Source organism: Sarcophilus harrisii, chromosome 2 (genome assembly GCF_902635505.1).
Source record: "Sarcophilus harrisii chromosome 2, mSarHar1.11, whole genome shotgun sequence".
Classification (NCBI taxonomy): domain Eukaryota; kingdom Metazoa; phylum Chordata; class Mammalia; order Dasyuromorphia; family Dasyuridae; genus Sarcophilus; species Sarcophilus harrisii.
In genome coordinates this window covers 180,134,082-180,157,781 of record NC_045427.1, presented here as the reverse complement: position 1 = coordinate 180,157,781, position 23,700 = coordinate 180,134,082, and the positions used below count along the sequence as shown (strand labels likewise).

General features: G+C 31.1%; 1 protein-coding gene across 2 annotated transcripts in view; it reads left to right on the top strand.

The window, feature by feature from the left end:
• The window catches only part of SH3YL1 (SH3 and SYLF domain containing 1), a 52,148-nt gene extending 35,491 nt beyond the window's left edge, over positions 1–16,657 (top strand). The window contains exons 5-10 of one of the 2 annotated variants that reach the window (XM_012539908.3): positions 4,949–5,061; positions 5,756–5,884; positions 10,157–10,319; positions 10,915–10,993; positions 12,068–12,124; positions 15,563–16,657. In XM_012539908.3, coding sequence (XP_012395362.1) covers positions 4,949–5,061; positions 5,756–5,884; positions 10,157–10,319; positions 10,915–10,993; positions 12,068–12,124; positions 15,563–15,753 — 732 coding nt within the window. In that variant the 3' untranslated portion in view covers positions 15,754–16,657. The remainder of the gene's footprint in view (positions 1–4,948; positions 5,062–5,755; positions 5,885–10,156; positions 10,320–10,914; positions 10,994–12,067; positions 12,125–15,562) is intronic. The other variant, XM_012539909.3, reaches the window with a different exon arrangement.
• The last annotated feature ends 7,043 nt before the right edge of the window (positions 16,658–23,700 follow it).

Sequence of the window (23,700 nt, the reverse complement as noted above, 5' to 3'; positions counted from 1 at the left end):
AGACAGGAAGAGAAGCTGGGAGAGATTGGCCTGGGTTCCATACTCCTAGCTGCTGGTCATGTGGCTGCTGGTCTAGCTAGCTTCTTGACTCAACTGCACACATTGCTATTGCCTATTCTCTTCCACCTCCGATCTTTCTTCACTGAGAATAAAGACTGACGATTTTCCCCTAACCTGAATTCCTGACTCCGGCTGATTTTAAAATATGCGATCTTCACAGATATAGAAGTAGAATTGGAGATCTTAAGGGAAGTGAAGAAAGTCTGCAATAACTGTTATGGCAGGAATATTATAGAGAAGGAAATAATAAATTATTGTCATACAACAAGAAGGACCCAGTTGAGTTAGACAAATTCATTGTGGAGTATCCCCATTTGGTGTAATTATGTAACTTTCTCCATCAGCATGAGGAGGAATAGGGAAGGCAAATAACAGCCATGAGCTAGCTTTGGAGATCTCTGTTATCCATAATAGAAGAAAAAGAGAACAATGCAGTTCAAAGGTAATAATCAGTGACTTTTTGAACCAGTTAACCACAGTTAAAACTGCGAAAGCGGGAAAGTAAGAACCAGAACAGGAACGATAGACTGAAAACAGGAAGAATGATGTCTGTTTGATTATACACTTATATAAAGCTGGTCTAATTTTAGTCTTACACTAAGATATGCCTCTTTGGGGGTCTATTAAGTCCCCCTTTTGGAACATCTCTGTACCTCTGTGTATCTGTATCTTGATAATATGCCACCTTTATTCTAGATTTGTCTGCCTAGTGATATGACTTAGTGATTAAAGTTATAGACCACTAAAATGTTTCTGTATTTAAAAAATAAATCTTATAAAAGCCTAAAATAAGCACAAATGTGAGATATCAAAAATTAGAGAAATAGATTAAAGTATATAAATACATAATAAAACTATAGAAGTTACAAATAAAACTAAAAACTCTTGTGAAAACTATTAAAAATAGATAAACCTTTAGTTAATTAAAATAAAGGGATAAAATAAACAAAGAAAAGGAAAAAGTAAAATCAGAAAAAAATAAAATAAGAATAATTATAGAATCTACGGTGCACAGTAATACTTGATATACCATCAAAATAGAGAAAACAAAAAAATAGAGGAATATACTTTAAAAATATAAAATACTCAAACAAACAGGAAACAGAGACCTTAAATGAGCCAGTCAAAGAAAAGAAAATGGAACACTCTGCAAAGGAACTACCAAAAGCAAAGAGAACAACTCCTGTTTCTAATGATAGATTCACAATTTTATAATAATTTGAAAGAACAATAAGTACCAATACTACATAAATTATTTTCAACAACTGACAAAGAAATTATCCTACCAAATTCCTTTTATGGTATAAATGTAGTTCTGATACTTGAAGCAGGGAAGACAAACAGAAAGAGAACTATAAAATAGTGTCATCAATGCATATTGATTCAAAAGCTTCAAATAAAATCTTGTTAAACAGACCACAAGAAATTATTCATTATGATCAAATTGAATGTATGCCAGGAATGCATGGATGGTTCAGCATTAGGAAAACAGTCTACAAAATTAATAATATTAAGAACAGAAATTACAAAGTCATCATCCCAATATATTCAGAAAAATCCTTTAACAAATGCAAAACTCATTTACACTAAAAATTCTACAATGTAAAGGCATAGAGGGATCTTCTTAATATTATAAAAACCATCTGTCTAAAATTAGTAGTGAACATTATATACAATGGGGAAACAATGGAACTTTCCCCAATAAATATAAAATAGTCACATGGTATAGTCTGGGAATTCTAGCAGTAGATTACAGTAAGAAATTAAAAGCATAACTCTACATAGAGAATTTGGCAATTATAAAATTGTTTATTTAGAAAATCTTAAGGAAGCAGTTTATATTGATTGAGATAATTAAAAGCTTCAACAAATTTGCAGGTTACAAAATAGCCCTTCAAAATTCAATAACATTTTTATAGTAACAAAATCCAAGAGACAGTAATATAAAGGTCAATCCTATTTCAAATAACTATAAAATGCACAAAATATCTGGGCTTTGTTCTGTTAAAGTACACAAAAAATTTATATGAATTTATTGCAAAATTATCCTTAAAGAAATAAAGAACAACTTAAATAAATTTAATACTTATAGCTGGGTCATACTAAAATACTAAAAATGACAGTACTACCAAAGTTAATTTACAGTTTCAATGCTATCTCAATCAGATTAATAACTTCACAGCAGTGAAGACAAACTCAAATAAAAGCATGGATCACTAAACTCTCTATCAGGATCCTTTCCCATATAGTATCTTAGAAAATCACATATTAACATTTTCTATATTCTATTGCATTTTAAATTATTTTGTTAAATATTTCCCAATTGCTTTTTTATGTTTCAGTAGCGCTTGGAATTGCTGTCGGCCATTTAGAAGAGCATTTGACCCTAATGCTTTAAAGAATTCCATAAAATAACAAAATTCATTTAAAAAAAATAAAAAGCTAGAATATCAAGGGAAATAATTAAAGGATTTATAAATAAAGGAGAAATGGCATCTAAAGAGCTCATTTTATAAGACAACATTTGTCCAACCCTCTTTAAAAATGTTAAATCAATAAAGAGATAGGTCAATGGAAAAGAGTAGACAAGAGAGAAACAGAATCAATTCAATGAATCATTTTTCATTAAGTTAGAAAACATAAATTACTCAGGAAAGAACTCTTAGGCAATCTGGGAGAAATTATACTCTTTATACCATATACTACATATACCATATACTACAATACATTATAACTAAATATGTAACCTTAATATTAAAGGTTACTTTATTTAAAACATTAAAAGAAGGAGATCTCATATAATTCTCACAGCCATGATTAAACTTATATCCTTAACCAAACAAGGAATGGAAGAAATTACTGAAGATAAAATAAATAACTTTCATTTCATGAAAAAAAAAATCACTATTCTGCATAAACAAATTAATGCACCTAGGATAAGAAGGAAAGGGGTTTGGAACAGAAAACCCCTATGTATCAACTTTCTTTGATAAAGGTTTGCTGTCTAAACTATATAAATAAGTAACTTAAGCTTAAAAACTTCTCTAGGAGCAGCTAGGTGGAGTGGATAGAGTACCAGCCCTAAAGTCAGGAGGACTTGAGATCAAATCTGGCCTCAGACATTTAACACTTCCTAGCTGTGTGACCCTAGGCAAGTCATTTAACCTCAATTGCCTCAGGGGAAAAAAAAAAAACACTTTAGTAACAGTTTTAGGACAACCTATAAAAGATATTTTTAATATTTTTAAAAAGAATAGGCAACTGTTAACAATCACATTAAAAATGTTCTCATCACTAATAAAGAAAAACAAAAATTGACAGAAATAGGAAATCATTTTTGGCAGGGTTGTGGGAAGATAGTCACACTAATGCATTGTTAGTGGAGCAATGAATCAATACAATTATTCTTAAAAGAAAAAAAAGGAATTTAGAACTGTGGAAACATAGTTTGAAATAAAAGATATGAGAGTACACCCCCAATTACTTGATCCATTTAAAGAGAGCAGAAGTCCACAAATGTTACACATTGTGCATATTTCCATTTTTTTTTGACATATTGACCAGTCATGATTATTTTTCTCTTTTGATTTCCCTTTTTTTTTTTTTTTTTTTTTTTTTTTTTTTTTTTTTTTTTTTTTTTTTTTTTTTTTTTTTTTTTTTTTTTGTCTTAAAAATTCTGTTTGTTTTATGGAATGGCTTTCTTGGAGATGGGAAGGAGGATATCAGAAAATTATGGTGATTAAAAAAAGGCATCTTATAAACCATTTTAAAAAAATTAGTCTTTTGTGTAGAATATGAAATAAGTTGTTTCTTCTTTGGAAGCATCTCTTGTGTTTATTAATACCTTTCTAGAAAAAAAAAAGCTGAGATAAGATTTTGATTTAAAGCCCTGTTTTGTCTTGTATATATCTATCTATCATCTGTCTTCTATTTGTCTATTTCAATATTTTTTTAATTGATGTTTTGTTTTTACATTACAAGCATTCACTTATTACTTTTACTTGGTCAGAGGTCTCTTTAATAAAGCAATGCAGTTAAGTAAACTTAATAATTCAGTAGCTTCGAAGCTGTTTTACCTTGAGCAAGTAATTTATTTAACCTCTCTATTCTTTGGTTTTTCTCATCTCTAAAATGAGAATACTAACATGCCTCTTACCTACCTCTCAAAGTTGTTGTTATAATAAACTGAGATTGCGTATGAGGAAGATAAAAGTACTACATCAATATAAGCTAGTTTTTCCAACTGCAATATTCATCTACTTGATTTACTGTAAATGCCATTTGTTTCCTTTTCATCCTACCCCATTTTATTAGTTATTCCTACTTCCATATTTTCTTCTTTTTCCCTTCTTTCCTCAATAAACATTTAGCAAGTAGTTTTTGTATGTAGAGCATTATGCTAGGCAATAGGAGCATAGGAGCAAAACAAAACAAAACAAAACAAAAACCAAACCTAAAATAGATTTAGTCCCTAACCTTATAGTATTTGCATTCTAGAATGAGGATAAAATGAAACCATAATTATTATACATATTAGATGATAAGTGCATTGAAGAGTTGTAAATCAAAGAGCTACATAGCTACATGAGGTCCAAAGGAGGAGAATATTACAAATAAGAAAAAGAGAGAAAAATAGAAAGACTAGAGAAAGATTTATCAACTAAGTGACATTTCATTTGACTTTAAAGAATGATTCTTTTCTTATTGTCTTCCTCTAGCTTTTAAAATTTATTGAATATTCATTAATTACTTTCATTTAGCCAAAAGAAAACATTCCTGATATATATTTTGTATTAATGAGATATGGTCAAGATATTTTAGATGATGCTTTTAAAATTTTATACTTTGCTATGTAATTTTCAAATGAATGTGCTTTTTTTAATCTTAGGTGTCAGATTTAGTCATTATATTAAATTATGATAGAGCAGTGGAAGCTTTTGCAAAAGGTGGTAACCTTACACTTGGTGGAAATTTTACTGTGGCTGTTGGGCCTTTGGGAAGGTAAGTACCTTTAAAACATCTTTTAAATACCTGATGGAGTAAGCTTATATAATACATCATTGTGTACTTCAGAAAGCATTTAAATGAAACTATGGCTAAGTTCTTTTGGAGAGGGATTTTCATAAGGTTTAAAGAATCTTTTCTTTTTCTTAAGAGCAAGGAATGGTTTTATAAATTAAACTGTACACACTGAGGAAGGGAGGGGAAGAATAAGTAGAATGATTAAAAATTATTAAAATCAGTGATTTTAGTACATCCTGAATTCAGTTTGTTTGAGGAGAGTATATATTATTAGTGAAGCTATACAAAAGCTTACAAAGTTTCAAATCCCATAAAATATAAATCGGGTTATATATTTGCAATATGGTTTATTAAGAAATATTAAAAATATAAACTTTATATTTTTCTTGATACTATCTAAAATTGTCTCAATTGTTTAATTGAATTGAATTCCTACCAGTAAATTTCATTATTTCTGTGTGTCTTAGCCTTTTTCCTTATGTGACTTTCAGACTATTATTTTAAAGATGTAACCTTTAGGTTGAATTACCATAAAGATACATAAAATAAATAGAAACAGTCAGATTACAAAATCAGATCATTCTGGCCAAATAATGTAATAGTATCCAAATTCTAATAATCTTGGGCCAAAGCCATGGTCAGATCTGTTATACAAAATCTTATGCTTTTTTAGGAATTTAGAAGGAAATGTTGCAATCCGAAGCTCAGCTGCTGTCTACACATATTGCAAGTCACGCGGTTTGTTTGCTGGGGTATCTTTAGAAGGAAGCTACTTGATTGAAAGAAAAGAAACTAATAGAAAGTAAGTTCAAGTCAAATTAATTTAAATGAATTTGAAAAAAAATTTGTAGTACTGATGGAAATCATAGAAAAAAATCTAGTAAGCCTAAACAAATAGACATTTTAAAGTTATCTGTTTGTAGTGTACCATTGGGTATGCCCCTAATTTGTAGAAAAATTAATGACTATCTATTAGATTTTTGATAGGATTCACTTTTGAATTTCTGATCTTGTTTACTTCTTTTAAAACAAGAAAACTCATTGATGGCCTGTTTAATGTGTTCCTTTTACACATCAATTAGACATGTATAAAGGACTTACTTTATGCCAGACAATAATATGTGTAGAAAGACAGGACCAAATATTTCCTGCTTTCTAAGAGCTTATATACTAATCAGGGAGCCACGATAGAAATATATAGGTATATATATATATATATATTGGTTTATGAATATATACCCAACACAAATAAAGTAGTTACAGGTAACATTGGAGGGAAAGGCACTAACAGCTAGGAGGTCAGGAAAGACAATAATTTCTCTGGTAGGGTTCGAGACCAGGTCAGGTTTAGGGAAAAGTCATTGCATTTCCTTCTAAGGAATTCATTTTTACTTCATGTTTTAACTCACACACATTGTCATATTTGCTGGCATTTTTCTTTCCCCAGTGCCATGTGCATTTCTTTAACACTGTAATTTTTCAAAGAAATTTCTGATTTGTATTAATAGAGGAAGTTTTCTCATTTAGAGATTCCTGTATCAATAAAATCACAGATCTAGCCACTAACACAGCCATGTGCAATATAACCCCAAGCTTATCAGTACCACCGGGTATCTAATCTTATTATGCCCCTCTCCTGTCACTTACTTTCTCTGTCATTTCCAAATCATTGAGACCAAAGAGCCAGACTATAGAGGACACCACTCCCTCTTTTACACAGTGGTGTCTGTAGTCAGATGCTCTTCTATGCCAGCCCATTTACCTCCATGTCTCAAATGAATTTGCCCTAAGCTTAAGAATTGCTTGTTTTGATTCAGATCTTTAAATTTCAGCTTTCTTATCTATAAAATGAATAATTTAGGATAGATGATCTCTATAAAGTCTTTTCTAGCTCTAAGACCCATGATCTTGATGAAAATTACTGTCCCAAGGGAATTATAAGGAAACATTCACAGATCAGCTAGGGCCAGTATATAGAATAATTATAATAGAAAATAGAATATGATAATTTAAGAGAATTACATAATACTATAAAGAAAGTGGAAAATATTACTTAATTTAGGAGAACTACAAAATGTTGTAAAAGAAGTGGAAAAGATAGTTTATACCTGATAATATATTAATAAGTATTTCCAATTCAAGGGAAAATTCTATTCTGCTAATACCTGATATTTTGGCCTCATTATGTTCTATCAAAAACAAAGGGGTTTTATTTAAATTTAAATGCATTTGTATACACATATATTTTCTCCTTTCATATATCTATATAATCACATACATATATATATTTTTGTGAGTGTATATGCACACACACATACATACACACACACTTATCTAAGTGGCATGGTAAATAGTAGACCAAGTCTGGAACTTACTAGATGTATGGCCCTTGTTATTTAATATTTATGTGACTCAATTTCTTCATCTGCAAAAAGAATAATAATAACATCTACATTCTGGGGTTGTTATGAAAGTCAAATGAAATAAAAAATGTAAATTACACACTACAGTATCTGACACATAGTAAGTATTGTTTAGGTGTTGATTATCATCATCATCATCATTATGCAAACATATATACAGTCTTAAACAAAAATATCACCACATAAACTCGATATTTAGAAGCAATTTGGAATAGGGAATAAAGAATTGATCTCAGAATTCAGAAAGCATGGGTTCAAATCCCACATCTGACATGAACTAAGTTTGTAACTTGGGCCAACTGCTTTAGACATTTCTTTAACACTGTAATTTTTCAAAGAAATTTCTGATTTGTATTAATAGAGGAAGTTTTTTCATTTAGGGCTTCCTGTATCAATAAAATCACAGATCTAGCCACTAACACACACACACACGCTTATTATAAAGAATTAAAACCAGAATGAAAATCCCTTTATAATATTCCTGATAGTCTTTTATATAATGTATGACAGAGTATAATAAATATTTAAAATGCTATATCATAAAATAGAGGCAGAAGAAATGATAAATTTAACTATTACAATAATAGCTATACACAGATTTAGCTATCCAAAGAGAAAGAGTTATAGAATAGATTTTAAAATGTAACACAAAAATATATTCCAATGAGAAACATACCTGAAATAGAGATACATATAGATTTAAAATGACATGGACTATTCTGTATAAGTTAAATAGAGAAAAGTGGGAACTGCTCTTGGGAGATCTAGAAAAGCTTTATTTAAATTAAGATTGAGAGAATATGAAAGCTATAGAATGCTTAAAGATACATTGATTATGAAAAAATATCAGAGTTGTAATTATATATACCTAATGGTATATCAACTAAATTTTTAAAGGATGAACTGATATAATGGTGGGGGTGTGGAATTTAGGCAGAAAAAAGAAGAAATTTCACTTTTACTAATGGAATGTGATAAATCCAATATGAAGATATTAAGATAGAATTTATAAATTGTAATGGAATATTGGGAATAACCTCATCTAGTGGTTCTCTGGAATGAATCAAATGGAACAAGTAGAGAATTTACTTTTATTCAAATACAAGTGGAAATTTTATTAAAAAATTCCTTGTTTTAATGCAGAAAGAATTTCAGAATAACTTTAGAAAGGCAGAAATTTTAAATACAGTTTTTCTAGACAATAATATAATAAAATTATGATGAATAAGGGGAAATGATATGCATATTGTAAGCTTAAACAATGAATTATCATGTTTAATGATTGTCAAAAATAAAATAATATAGACGATGATTTTTATATTGATATCAGTGACAATGTTAGTACAACATATTATACCACATATGAAAATTGGTTGTAAGCCATTGAAACCACTTTCAGGTAAAATTTTACATCTGAACATTTTTAGCAGCAAGGAAAAGTGAGCCATTCTAATATTTGATAATATACTAGAAACAAACCCCAAATAAGACATCGTCTAATTGAATATTGATACAATAATATTCCAGCAAAATTGAAATTATTTGTTTATTTGTTTTGCTGAGGCAATTGGGGTTAAGTGACTTGCCCAAGGTCACACAGCTAGGCAGTGTTAAGTGTGTGAGACCAGATTTGAACTCAGGTCCTCCTGATTTCAGAGCTGGTGTTCTATCCACTGCACCACCTAGCTGCTCCCAAAATTAAAATTATAAAACAAATATATGATTGTTTTGATAAAATAAAAAGTAAACAAATTAGCAAAGCAAGAAATGTCAATTTGAGTAAACCAATGTAAAGGGAAAACATTGAACAGGCCATCATTGAGATTTCTTGTTTTAAAAGAAACAAGATCAGAAATTCAAAATAGTAATTTTTTCTATAAATTAGAAATGAAAGGGAAAAGAGAAATCTATATTTCCCCCCCCAAAAAAGACAAATATGGTCTTTATCCTCAAACCAACAAATGATAATTTATACTTACTCATAGTATAATCAGGAAGACCTGTGTTCAAATCCACTTCTAATACCAGCTATCTACATAATCCTGAGTAAATCATTTAACTTATGGGTACCCTAGGAAACTTTCTGAAACTGTAAGTTGCAGACTGCTTTTCTAAAGGAAATTTCCTCATCCAGAAATTCCCTATCTATACATGTTGATTTTCTTCAAATTTTAAATAAAATAGAGAAACATAAGAAAACATGATCTAATTGGAATTTGTTTTATACTTAAGAAAATAAGCTTTCTTTGTCCTTAAATTATAATAGTTCAAGGAAGTGTTTAACTCCTCAATTAAATCAGTAAACAGCCTTTGAGTACCTTCTATTTGTCAGATATAATTGATTATTCAGGGTACAGATTTATCTGAAATAGTCCCTTCCCCTTAATGGATTTAAAATTTTCTGTACAGATAAAGCATAATTAGAAAGGGCTTATTTGTTTAAAATATATAAAATTAGACTGTAGGAAACATTTACATCTGAGGAAATAATAATTGTTTTCTATACATTAATATATTATAAATTCAGAAACTTTCTTAAAAGAAATTGTGGATTTCCTAGGCAGAGTGGTGCAAAAGAAAGATAGTTTTGACCATTGCTGTAATCCTAAGGGTGTCTAAGAAATCTTTTATTCTCTGATCTTTCTTGTTAGGTTTTACTGTCAGGATGTTCGTGCCAGTGACATTTTATTTGGAGACATGCCACAGCCGGCTCAAGCAGAAGATCTTTATGAAATTCTTGACTCATTTACTGAAAAATATGAAAATGAAGAGCAACGAATTAATGCAAGGAAAGCAGCAAGGGAACAGAGGAAGGCCTGTATAAAATTTGCTTTTTTCCCTCACTGCTTTAATCTAGTTTAAAAACTAAAAGTTTTTATTTGCTGGAGGTTTTTGTCCCTTGGCATTTGATTCTTGACAGCCGAATAAATTTCCTTTCGTAATGTTATTTACATAAATTCCTTGTAAAAATGTTGTACCACGGTGACATTTCCTCTTTAAAAAAATAAAATATCTAAGCATAGAATAGACATATTTTGAAAGTGCTTTTCTTTGACAAGGAAACTTAAGAAACACATCTCAATCTTTAAAGAATAATATAGTATTTTGCATAATTTTGAAATGGAAAAAGCTATAAGCATAGACTAACGTAGTTTGCTTGAAATTATAAATTTCAATGATAAAATTGTACTTGGTAAAAGCTGCCTTTTCGAATTAGAATTAGGAAAGCATGTTTTTTTTTCCCCTCCTGACTCAAAAACTCTGGAGCTATCAATGTAAATAGGGACAGTAATTGATGAATTATTTGTCATTCTTCTAGGCAATCTGCATAATCATTTTAATGAAAAGATTTAATATACTCACACGCTAAATCCAAGTTTTTATAGTGTGCTTTTTTTTTCTGTCTCAGGCTAAAGACATACCTGTCAGACCATCCTCTAGGCCAAAGAAAACACCTGCATCCCTCCAGTCAAACTCCGACTCACAAGGTAAATTACTTTGTTGTAATTAGTTCAAAGGTAATTTCATTAAAAAAAAAAAAAAAAACCTTCTAAGAAATCAAGATTTTCTGATCAGTCCTTACTATCACACTGGAAAGTTTCTGGGAAAAAAACTGAATTTAACACATATTTTGACACACATTTATGAATGTCAATATGTATCTATTCTCATTAAAATGATATGTCATCATTTCACTCAGAACGTTGGTTAATATGTCTTTTCTCATTTATCTTTGTAATAACGTCTACAAAAGATGTGAACATATTTTCTGATTCTATATTTTTAGGAATGAATTTCCTCAAAAATTAGACTTGGTTTAAAATGAAATGGACAACCTCTTTGAACAGGAATTTTCAAGTGAAGTCTAGATGATCACTTTTCAGGAATGTTATAGAGGATATTTCATTCAAGTATAAAGCAAACTAGATGATCCCTAAGGTTCCTTCCAACTATGAAATTGTGACTCCTTTCCCTATCCTCCTTTCCTCTTATTTCTGTTTCTTTCCCTTAAGTTTATCTTCATCAAAGTCACCTTTTTTTGGCTCCAGTTTTCTTTTTATGGAATTCTTGCTTTATTCTATCAGTGCCACTTCTTGTGATTTATTATATATCTTTATTATATTATTTATTTGATATAATACAATATATACTTACATTATTGTGTATATATATATGCTGATATAGATGATAATTTTCATCCTCAGTACCATCATTACTTCATGGTTCTATGTATCCAACTATGATTTTCTGATTCTTATATGTTCCTAGAAGTACATAAGGCTTCCTCTTATATTCTTGGTTTTATTCACCACCGAAAAAGTAAAAATTCATTAAAATTTGACATTTACTGGGACTAGATTTATATTGAATCTCAAAGTTTAAGCATATCCAGCACTTTCCTATGGTATGCTTTTGGTATGTTGGTTGTATGCTTTTAAATAATTTGCTTTAACAAGGTTTGGGGACCTGTACATATAATGTTTATACTGAGCCTCTAGCCAAATTCTTACCCTACAACTGTATATATAATAACCTACTTTGTACATTTATTTTCTTTATAGGTAGCAGAAATGCTCACAAACTTTATCCTGAACTTCCCTGTTATCCAGACACTGGTGGTAATTAAACTCTTTCCCATTTAATATAATGCCAATGTAACTATTCAGGGAGTTGGATGGCACAATGGATGGAGTGCTAGACTTGGAGTCATTAGAATCTGAATTCAGATCTGGCCTCTTACTAGTTTACTAGCTAGTAACTGGGCAAGTACCTTAAACTCTCGTTGCCTTGTTTATTGGTAAAACTCATTGGTAAAATGAGAATAATAGCAACTCTTCTCAGGGTTGTTGTGAAGATCAAATGAGGTAATAATTATAAAACATTTAGCCTAGTGACAGGTATATAGTAAACACTACATAAATGTTATATTGTTATTATTACATGTTATATGTGATAAGAATGGATTCAGGTAATTTTCTTCATATTTTCTGTAGCTCAAAATGAAACTTTACATTGAACATACTTATGAAACACAAAAACTTGTATTAATCTGCTAACATTTATTATTTAAGGTAAATGAGAATGGCTATTAAAAAACCTAGGGATAGTGCATGTGTGTGTATGTGTGCCCCCATACACATTGTTGTACCAGTAACATCTGAGCCAAAATTCTGGAGAACAGAAAGATAAAATGTTATTTATTCCAATGGAGCTCAAGTGGTATTGTAGGATTAATAAGTTATCTCCCTTGATATTAAGCTTTAAAACTTGATATCTATAGATTTCCAAACCAAAAAATGATGATTAAAAATTAAAATACATTGTGGCAAATTAAAAGAATTAAATAAATTTATTCTAGCTATATTGAGAAGCATTGCAACCAATTAGAGTTATCGATAAATATTAATTGATCCCCTCCTATGTGCAAGTATTCTGTTAAGTAAGTCCTACCCTGCATACAAGTAAAAATTACGCTGCTTGCACTCTGCTCTGATTCAAGCACAGCTTGAGTACCATGTTCAGTTGTGGACTCTGTATTTTAAAAAGGATATTGATAAGGTAAAGTGTGTTGAAGATAATGACTGGGACTGTATGGAGCCAAAAGATAAAGACAAGCTAGGATAGGGTGAAGAACAGAGACAACATTTAAAGAATAGAAGATTTAGGGAATCACATGATATTTGTCTTTTAGCACTTAAGGGCCTGCACATAGCAGAAGGATTAGGTTTGTTTTACTTGGCTTCAAAGGTGAGAATTGGGAACAGCTGAAAATTTTGCAAAGAGGCATATTTCAGCTTGATCTTCTTAGGAAGAAAACCTTGCTAACAATTAAGAGGTACAGTATACAGAGGTGGAGTGAGATGCCTCTCATTCTCTTCCTCCTGCTCTTGAAGCAGAGGCTAAACTGATAATTTTTCAGATAGTTTATAGTAGAAATTCTTTTGTAGATATGGATTGATTTAGATTGTAGATGTCAAACATCTTACAAACCACAAAACAACAATAAAACAAATATGTCAATAGTAAAACATGTAATTTTAATATGTGGTTTTCTCAGTTAATATAGGGCCCATAGAGATCCTTTTGTACAGTTTGAGACCCTCATTTCTTTTGAAACCACTAGTCTAGATAGCCACTGAGTTCCCTTCTAACTCTGAAATTATGTAGTGTAAAATATTTGATATTGGGTTTTTAGTTATAGTAATTCCATTATGCAAATATACACCAACACACACAGATGAAAATATTTCTTTGTATCTTTCACATTCAGAAACAAATTCCACATAAAGTCCTATTGCATAAAATCTTGTTTTGTCATAATTTTACCATAGCAAGTCAATTCTTTCAACTTTAAGAATTTTGCTAAGAAAGTGAGAGATCTTGTTTTATTTTGGTTAAGTTATACATGTACATTTATTTACTTTCCCTTATCCACTTCTGGTGAATAAATTACTTCTTAATCTTCTGTTGTCTGGGAATTTGGATTTTAAAGGTTATTAGAATTATATGTAAGTTAAAATAAGATTCTAAATATTAGTAATATAATAGAATAATAGTTAAGATTCAATACACCAGGTTTGTAATTGCTATTTCAAAGGCTTTCTCCCCACTATATTTTGTTTTTTTTTTGTTGTTGTTGTTGTTATAGACTCTTTGGTAGTCTGGTGAAGTCTATGAACTCCTCACAAAAATGTGTCCAAGTACAAAACATATAGGATTCAAATCTTAGCCTTGACAATTACTTTGTGATCTTAGACAAGTCTTCAGGTCTTAGTTTCTTTATTTATAAAAGGAGGAAATTGATTACCTCTAAGTAGAACTCCCAGCTCTAAATATTATGATACTATAATTTTATTATTGTTATTTTTAATGAGATCTTTTTCTGTTATATTAGGGCAATTAAGATTTCAACTAGTATATTTGTATTAGGAAGGATATCTGTGTGGGTTTTATTCCTTGGAAAACTTTAAAGAGTTTAAACTACAGTGAATCAGAATATTAGTCTAGGCTAGTAATTCTCTACTATCCTCACTGTATCAATTAGAGAATTTCTTGAAGTATTTCATCTAACATGATTCCATTAAACAAGGAATATCCAGTTTTACATGTGTTCTAAAATGAGCAGAATCCCTCAAGAAAGCAAATTCCTTTCTAAGATTCAATGAAAGTAAAATATACCTTGAGACCCAGAAACCCTAATCTGTGCTGCTGGGAAGCCTTGCCAATCAGAATATACTGACTAGAATCTGACTCTCTGTCTCATTAAGGCTAGCCATGATTTAGACAAAGAAAAATAAGCTCTGTCTTAATTAACTTTGAATATAATGGTTAGATTGGCAAATTGTCCAAAGTATCACTCAAATTTTTTACAAGCAGAAAAGAATAAAATAAAATGAGACATGTTACTTAGATAGCTAGATTAAAAAAAAAAAGCTGGTGACATCATCCCCAGAATTTTCTTAATTCATTCTCAAATACACGCGCGCGCATATTTGTGTGTGTGTGTGTGTGTGTTTGGTCTAAGCAGAAGGGACAAACTATAAGCCCCAAGACATTCAGCAGGGGAATACATTCCTTCAATTTATCTGATTCAACTACCTATTACAAGAACTAACAAAATAATGTATAATAAAAAGCTTGAGTCAGATTGTGAAGGATTTAGGGGAAAGTCACTGGAGCTTTTGGTAGTGGCATTTTCAGCAGTACCAGTTCTCAAAGACTATTTTCTAAGTTATAGGAGAATTTTAATTAGAGCTAATTTTGTGATGCATTGTTGGCACATTCTGGGGCTCCAGAAGGGTGAGGTCTTGTCCCACAGACTTGTGATCCCCCCCAGGAAATGTATTGTTTTCTTTGAGTGGTCAAAGAAGTATAAATTTGGCTATCATAAGAAAAAGTGATATTCAAACCAAAGAGTACTATTTTTTAAAAAAATTCAGAGTCAATTGATGAGTCCAGAACAGAAGAATGTTAAACCATGACAATAAAATGAATATTTTAGTTCTTCCTTCTTCTCACAAAAATCAAAAATACCCTTTTTTCCCTCCTCATTTTAGGTAATTCAAGTCAGCCAGTAGAAGTAACAGCACTATATTCTTTTGAAGGGCAGCAACCAGGGGATTTGAAATTCAAAGCTGGAGACCGGATCACAGTAATATCCAAAACAAAATCACATTTTGACTGGTGGGAAGGAAGTCTTCGAGGTCAAACTGGCATTTTTCCAGCCAATTATGTTTCACTGGATTAAGCATTATTCATTTCTCTTTTCTTTAGTAAAATTAATAAATAAAATGATGCCACTATCATGCTAGGAAGACTAATCATTTATGAACTATTCTATAACTAGGTGGTGAAACTGTAAATATGTGCTTTTGAATCTTAAGTATGTGAAATTGTATATTATCTATATAAATATATATACTGATTTTTAAAAAATGTTTTCTTTCTTACAACATCATAGTTAGTCCAAATATTCATCCCCACCCTCCTTCCCAGAGAGCCATCTCATATAATAAATAGTATTTTTTAGAGAGGAAAAAAAGATCAGCACAGGTAATCTGTACATTTCAATACATTGAAACAGTCTGAAAACACATTTAACACTTGTAGAGTTCTTATCTACAAAAAGGGTAGTTTGGGATGTCTTCTCATATCTCTCCAATTTATTGCTACTTGATCTTTTCATTTACTTTTTACTTTTTTGGTTTTTTTGGGTATATAGTTCTTTCCACTTAATTATAGTTATTCTGTTTTGTCATTCCTCAATCTATGGGCATCTGCTTTGTTTCAAATTCTTATCTATCATAAACAATGCTACTTTAATAATTACTCAATTAGGGACTTTTTTTGTGTGTGTGTTGATGACTTCCATGGAGTTAATGGAGTTTGGAGTTTCTGTTTTGAAGGCTATAGGCATTTTAGTTATTTTATTGTCCTAATTCTAAATTGTTTTCCAAAATGGTTGTCATTTCACAGCACTACTAAAAATGTGTTCGTGTGCTTAAGATTCCACAAGTAGCCCAACATTAACTGTTGCCATTTTCTGTCATTTTTGCCAGTGTTCATGATGTTATGAAAAATCTCAGGCTTGTTTTGATTTGCATTTCTTCTGTTATTACTGATTTGGAGTATTCTTTCATGTGATTGTGGATACTTTGCAATTCTTTTTTTTTTTTTTTTTTTTTTGAGAAGTGCTTCTTAATACCCTTTGATGACTTAGTTATTGGGAGATAAGTACTAGTTTTGTGTGTGTGTGTGTGTGTGTGTGTGTGTGTGTGTGTGTGATGTATATATGTTTATATGTATTTCTATATCTTAGTTACCAAACTTTTATCAGAGAAATTTGATACCAAGATTATTTTCCCTATTTCATTACTTCTTTTTTTATCCTAGATACATTAATTTTGTCAGTGTAAAAGTTTTTTTTTTCAGCTTCAATTAATCAAAGTTATTTAGTTTATCTTTTGTAATTCTTGTATCTTATTTAATTAAAAAATACATTGCCTGGGAGCATGGATGGTGTGATAGAGAAAGAACTCAGCTGAATCTTTCCAATATTCTCCTCCAAACAGCTTTAAAGTAATATTTTGAATTGTGGAGTGCTAGGGCTAACAAAAGGTTAAAGTAAAACATTCTTCAATCCCAAGAAAACAGGAATTCAGAGAGATCCTTGACATAAGGGAAGATGTCCCAGAGCCCATGTGGATAAAACACCAATGATGGGACTAAGAAGTGGTGACAGAAACTTCTGTAGCTTTGGCAATTCTCAAGGCAGAGAGTATGGGAACCTTGCTGTAGAGGGCGGAACTTTGGAGAAGTATACTTGAAATAAGATATTAACTCAGTAGAATTGATGAGACAATGGTTATCTAGTTTACATATACTTAGTACTTAGCATGATAATGTAATAGTTCTATGTAATTGTAATAGGGTATTTAAACTGAGGACAAAGTCAGCCATAGAAATTCTTATTTTTGACCTTCCTCTTGGTGGCTCTCCTGCCTCCTGCAGTAAGATCAGACTGACAAACCAGCAGACTGGCAAAGGAGACTGGGTCAGACTATGACAGACAGACTGTGAAGGAGACAATAAAGACTTTGGGCTTTATTCCTGATATTCTCCTGGTGATTATTCTGCTGAGACCAAGGCTAGTCCCAAGGCCCTTCAGAAAGCTAGCCCAGACATTACACCTAGAAATTGGTCAGAAGGAAACTGTAGGAAATCTCTTTGCTAGAACATAGGACCAAATGCTGTTTGGCAATACCATTATCTATACCCATTTTTTTTACATAAAAATTACTTAAGCTATGGGGGTTATATAACTGATTGTAAGGGAGGTCATAAAAAAATTTGACAACAATAAAGGGTTTCTGAACCACAACAACCAAAAGTTAATTCAAAATCAAATGCATAATGAAGCTGAGGTGTTTCTGACAGAGCTTGCCTATGGTGTATCACATGACTTCACTGTAGCCTTGGTTCTGAACATACCACATGTATACTTTGCACTGGATATAGATGAATGCCAGAAACATCTCTGCTCAGATTCAAGATAGGTTGACATAAAAATTTCTCTGGCAAAAAGATTTCATGAGTGGAGAAAGTTTAAGAAGCCTTGTTCTACATCATAGTTCAAGGGTGAAAAAGAACATTTTCAGGTCAGAATAATGTAGAATTCATGAGGAATAACTCACCTATATCCACATCTAGGTTATAGCACAAGGACAAGGAAGAGTTCTTTTGAGGGAGTAGAAGTTACACTTCTAGTCCCAAGGGGTCAGGAACATTGAGGAACAGTATTGCATCTGACCAAAGGAGCAGTATCATTTGCAATACCAAGTGATTAGTGGACCTTTCTGGGTAAGAATTAGAGTGCAGAACAGATAGCAGTGACCACAGCTCTCCCCATATCACACTATCTTGGAAATACTAAAAACTTTTAAATGTCTAGAACTAGTTCTGAAAACAGCAGTACAAAAAAGCCTGAAGACCCCACCCCCACCCCCAAGAGCCTCAAGGAGGAACAGAACCTAACTTTAAAATAAAATTTGGATTCAAGAAATGTGATAGGAAAATGAGCAAACAATAACCAAAAAAGAACCTGACAATACAAAGTAGCTGTGTTGACAGAGAAGATCAAGACACAAATTAAGCAGAATACAATGAAGTTAAACATCTACAAGCAAAGACTCAAGAAAAAATATGAATTGGATACAAGCCCAAAAAGAATTTTTGGAAAAATTCAGGATCAGGTTAGAGGGATAAAGGAAACATTAGGTAAAGAAATGAAAATTATGGAAGAAAATTTTGAGAAGATAACAGCTTGGGGCAGCTAGATAGCACGGTGGATAGAGCAGTGGTCCTGAAGTCAGGAGGACCGGAATTTAAATCCAGCCTCAGACACTTAATACTTCCTATCTGTGTGACTGGAGCAAGGCACTTAACCCCAGATCTCTCAGGGAGAAGAAAAAAAAAAAGAGATAACAGCTTAGTACAAAAGGCATAAAAAATACAAAAGAAATTAATAACTTAGAAAAGTTGAACAACCTAGGGGAATGGTTGAAAAATTCACTAAAAATACTAATTCCTTACAAAAGAAGAATTGATCAAGTTTTGGAGAGGGAGTACAAAAGATCACTGAAAAAAATAATTCATTAAAAATTAGAATTGGTCAAGTGGAAGTTAGTAATTCCATGAGACATAGAGAAACAAGAAAGCAAAGCCAAAAGAATTTTTAATATAGGAAAAACAGCTGATCTAGAAATAAGTTGAGATCATTTAAAATTTTTTAGATTACTTGAAAGCCTTGATCAAAGACTAGATATTTCAAGAAATTGTCAAAGACAACTGCCCTGGTATTCTCAAATTAAAGGATAAAATTAAAATAGAAAAATTCCACTGCTCACCAATTGAAAGAGATCCCAAAATGAAACTCCCAAAAATATTAGATCCAAATTCAAATGCTTCCACATCAAGGAAAAATATTTCAAGCAGCCAGAAAGAATTTAAGTTATTGTGGAATCAGAGTCAGAATCACACAAAATTTAGTAGCTACCAGATTGAGGGAGTGGAGGGTTTAGAATGTAATATTTAAGAAGGAAAAAAAGCTGGTGTTATAACAAAAAATAATGGGTAAAACTTGGGTATAATCCTTTGGGGAGAGGGAGAATACTTCAGCAAAGAGAAGAGTTTCAAGCATGTCTAATGAAAAGACCAGAACTGAATGGAAAATTTACTTTCAAATACAAGAAAAATATTGTTAAAAAGTAAGCATAAAAAAGAATTCACAATCTTATATCTCTTATGCATCAACTAAAGTAAAAAGAAAAAAAAGGAAGGATAGCAATCATCTCAGACAAAGCAAAAGCAAAAAGAATTGTTTGTTTATTGTAGTAAGTTTATTTTTAATATACATTGCTTTATGAACCATATTGGGAGAGAAAAATCAGAGCAAAAAGGAAAAACAATGAGAGAGATAATATAGGGAGGGACATAAAAGAGATGCCCAAGATTGGTGGTTGAGAATTAACTCAAGCATAATAAACCAGCTATTGCAATCTTATTATGAAAAGGTACTAGACAACAAACCTGATGAATTGCATTTAGTTTGGAAAGAGAAAGGAAAGAATGAGACTCATTAAATTTGATTACAAGCTATATATATATGCCTACTATTAACTTTACAACTTCAAGAAGAAAGGAAAGAAATAGAGCAGCTTTGAAAAAGGGATTAAAAAAAAGTTGCAGATCAATTCCATAAAAATAAAATTAATGGATAATATCATTTGTTAAATGGAAGAATCTGAAAAAATGGATTAGAAAGCATAATCCAACAATTACCTATATAGAAGAAAAACACTGTAAATATGCACATATTTATATAGAATTAGTTTCTACAATATTAATGCAGCTAGAATAAAAAGTTAAGTGGTTAAATGGAAAAAAAAAATTAATCAGGGCAGCTAGATGGCATAGTGGATAGAGTACCAGCCCTGAAATCAGAAGGATCTGAATTCAAATCTGGCCTCAGACATTTAATACTTCCTAGCTGTGTGACCCCAGACAAGTCACTTAACCCTAATTGCCTCAGCAAAATAATAATAATAAAATAATTTATCAAATTTCTCTGCAAAGGGTTTGGTATGTTGGATATATAAACAAGTGACCATATATGTAAGTTCCACGATATATAAATGATCAAAGGCTATGAACAGTTTCCAAAAGAACTGCAAAGCATTCATAAACACATGAAAAATACTTCACATAACTAATAACAAGGGGAATGGAAATCAAATTAACTTGGACATTTTATCTGCACATTATGCAAATTGAAAAAAATGATTTAAAAGTGTCAACAGTCAATGTTAGAGTGGATATAGAATCAAAAGTCTACTAATATAGAATGACACACTAAAAATTGAAAAGGAAATGTAACAAAATTATAAAGGCATAATGAGACTAAAATGAAGAAATGTGAGGAGATACCCTTAACCAATTCCTTTGTGGAAACAGTTGGGAGTTCCACTAGTATTATACATTGCTCATGTTTCTGATTTCTCAATATCAATGAGCTGTGCTGATTCTTTTTTTCCCTTTCTAAAAAAATTTTTTTGTCTTATTTGATGATTTTTAGGGAGGCATAAAGGAGTCATGCATGGAATATCTTACATAAAAACAATAATTTTTAAAAAATCATATAGAATTAAAATGAGGATTTTGAAACAGAAAAACTATAATTTGCTTAAAAACAAGATAGTGAACGAAATAGTTGTGGTGAGAAATGGGGAGAGGAAATGTGAAGGCCAAGATCTATTATTTCAGTAATATAAAGAAGTATCATAATAGAAATTTCCTCTATCAATGTATATCTGTAACTTATCCCAGAGAACTGACTCAATAAAGGAATGAAATGATTTACTTTTAGTCATATAGGCCAGGTTTTCTTTAACTTTTTCATTTGTGACCACTTTTCATCTGAGAAATTTTTATATGACCTTGAATATATAGTTATATAAAACAGGTATAAAAATCAAACATTTTTTTATAATAAATTATAATTTCATGACTCCCATATTCAGTTACAAAGACCCCATGTGGAATCACAATTCACATTTTAAAAACCTGGAACATAGGCAACATATCAGAGACAAGACTTGAATCAAGATCTGTAATGACCACGCTAGCACCCAAGACACCCCAGAATCAGGCGGAGTCAGGATAAGCAAAAGTCCTCAGTCTTTATTCTTGGTCTTAGACACAGGATTGAACAGGAGGGAAGCAGATTCTCTGCAACCTCCTTCTCCCTTGTCTACCACCAAGAGTGTGTCTCTCTTGCTAGTTTTACTCCACCCTCTCTCTTTACACCAAACATTGAGCCAGTACGGATAATGGAAAGCACCATTTTCCAAGCATAGGCCCATAGAGTATTGTCCAATTAGTAGTTAGCCTCAAGTGCCAGGCGGTCCTGACCTCAGTGCATTGATTCAATAGTTTCAGCGCCCTACAAAGGTCATTCTGAATGTCTACTATCTCATGCTGTTTTTGGTGAAAAAATAAACATCAGTATTAAATATATAAATATCAAATAGAAATGATAAATGTTTTAAATACTACCTAATTGCATTGAAAAAAGACATAGGTATTAAGATAGTAATTTTAGTTGACATCAATATGCGTCTTTGAGACTTAACATGAATGACAAATTCTTAAATATTTATGTGCAAGGCACTATATAAGCAATGGAGACATAACTATAAACAAACAAAACAGTCTCTTCTTTCAAGGACTTTACATTTAAATAGGAAATGACAACACCGATAGGTAAGTGGTAAATAGGAATGGAAGCTTTGAATTGGAAAGTCACAGTTGTGGAACCATATTGAATTCAATTGAATTGGAATCCAAGAATCCAAATTCTTGGAGTGCAAGAAATATGGTATGGAGTTGATCAGAAAAACCAATCTATCACAAAGATAAACAAGGAGGTAGTTAATGACTTGAATAAAATAATGGAAAGGCTGTATTATGGACTTTTCTCAAAAATTACTGAATTTAAAAAGCTCTAGTACAAATAAAATCAATTCAGTAAAAATAACAAGAAAATAAGAAATTATTCAGGTTTTCAAAACATACAAGCAATTACATTTAATATCCTTGATGGAAGTTTGACAACCAAAAAACACCAGGGAGTTGGTGGAAATCTTGTAGGAGGCAATACCCAATATGCAAATGATAAAGAATATGAAAAAAATCAAAATAGGGAATATAAGCAATCACTAATAAACTGAACAAATGTTCATGATCACTAACAAAGACATGATTCTGAGGCATTTCCTTATATCCACAAATATAACAAAGAAAATAAAAGATCTGAAAATGCATTGTTGGAAGAGCTGTGGAATAATTATCTAATTTGATGCTAGCTAGAGCTATGAATTGGTTCTAATAAATATTTTATGCCAGTATAGACATATGCTGCTACTGGGACAGCAAAACAAGAGTATTAACAACAAGAGAAGATCCACATGTCCAAAAATATTAATAACAACTGGAAAATAATACAGTCAGTAATTGGGAATAGATGAAAATAAAGCATATTAATATGAGAGAATATTTTTTCACTGTTAGAAATGAAGAATATGAAGACTGAAAAAAAAGCATGGAAAGACTTGTATTTAAAAAATAGAACTAAAAAAACAATATGTATAAAGATTTTTTGTTCAGTCATTCAATAGTATCTTGTTTACATACAAAGTTGATAGATATAATCTCAGAGAAAAGGTTCTAGCCTTTGACTGGGAAAGGTCTCTTGTATAAGATGGAATTTGGGTTGTTTTAAAAAGGAAGACATTAGATGATTATGAAGAGAGAAAGTATTAGAGACAGAGAGTAAAAAGACATGAAATATTAGAATCATGTTAGAAGGATAGAAAGAAAATAAGTATTGCTGAATCATAAAGTTCCTAAGCTGGCTCTGAAAGCAATGTTAGCATTTTTCGAAGAAATTCATAGACTTTCAAGGCTATTTATTGGAAGGATGGTATACATCTGGATATATAAGTTCTAGTGTGTTTCTTGGCGGTTACTTTAAACTTGTATTTCTTCTAAATCCATAAGTGGGATGTTTAGAATATTGTTGTAGAACTCAGAAGGATACAGTTACAGGATCTTTACATAAAAATCTTAGCAAAAAAAC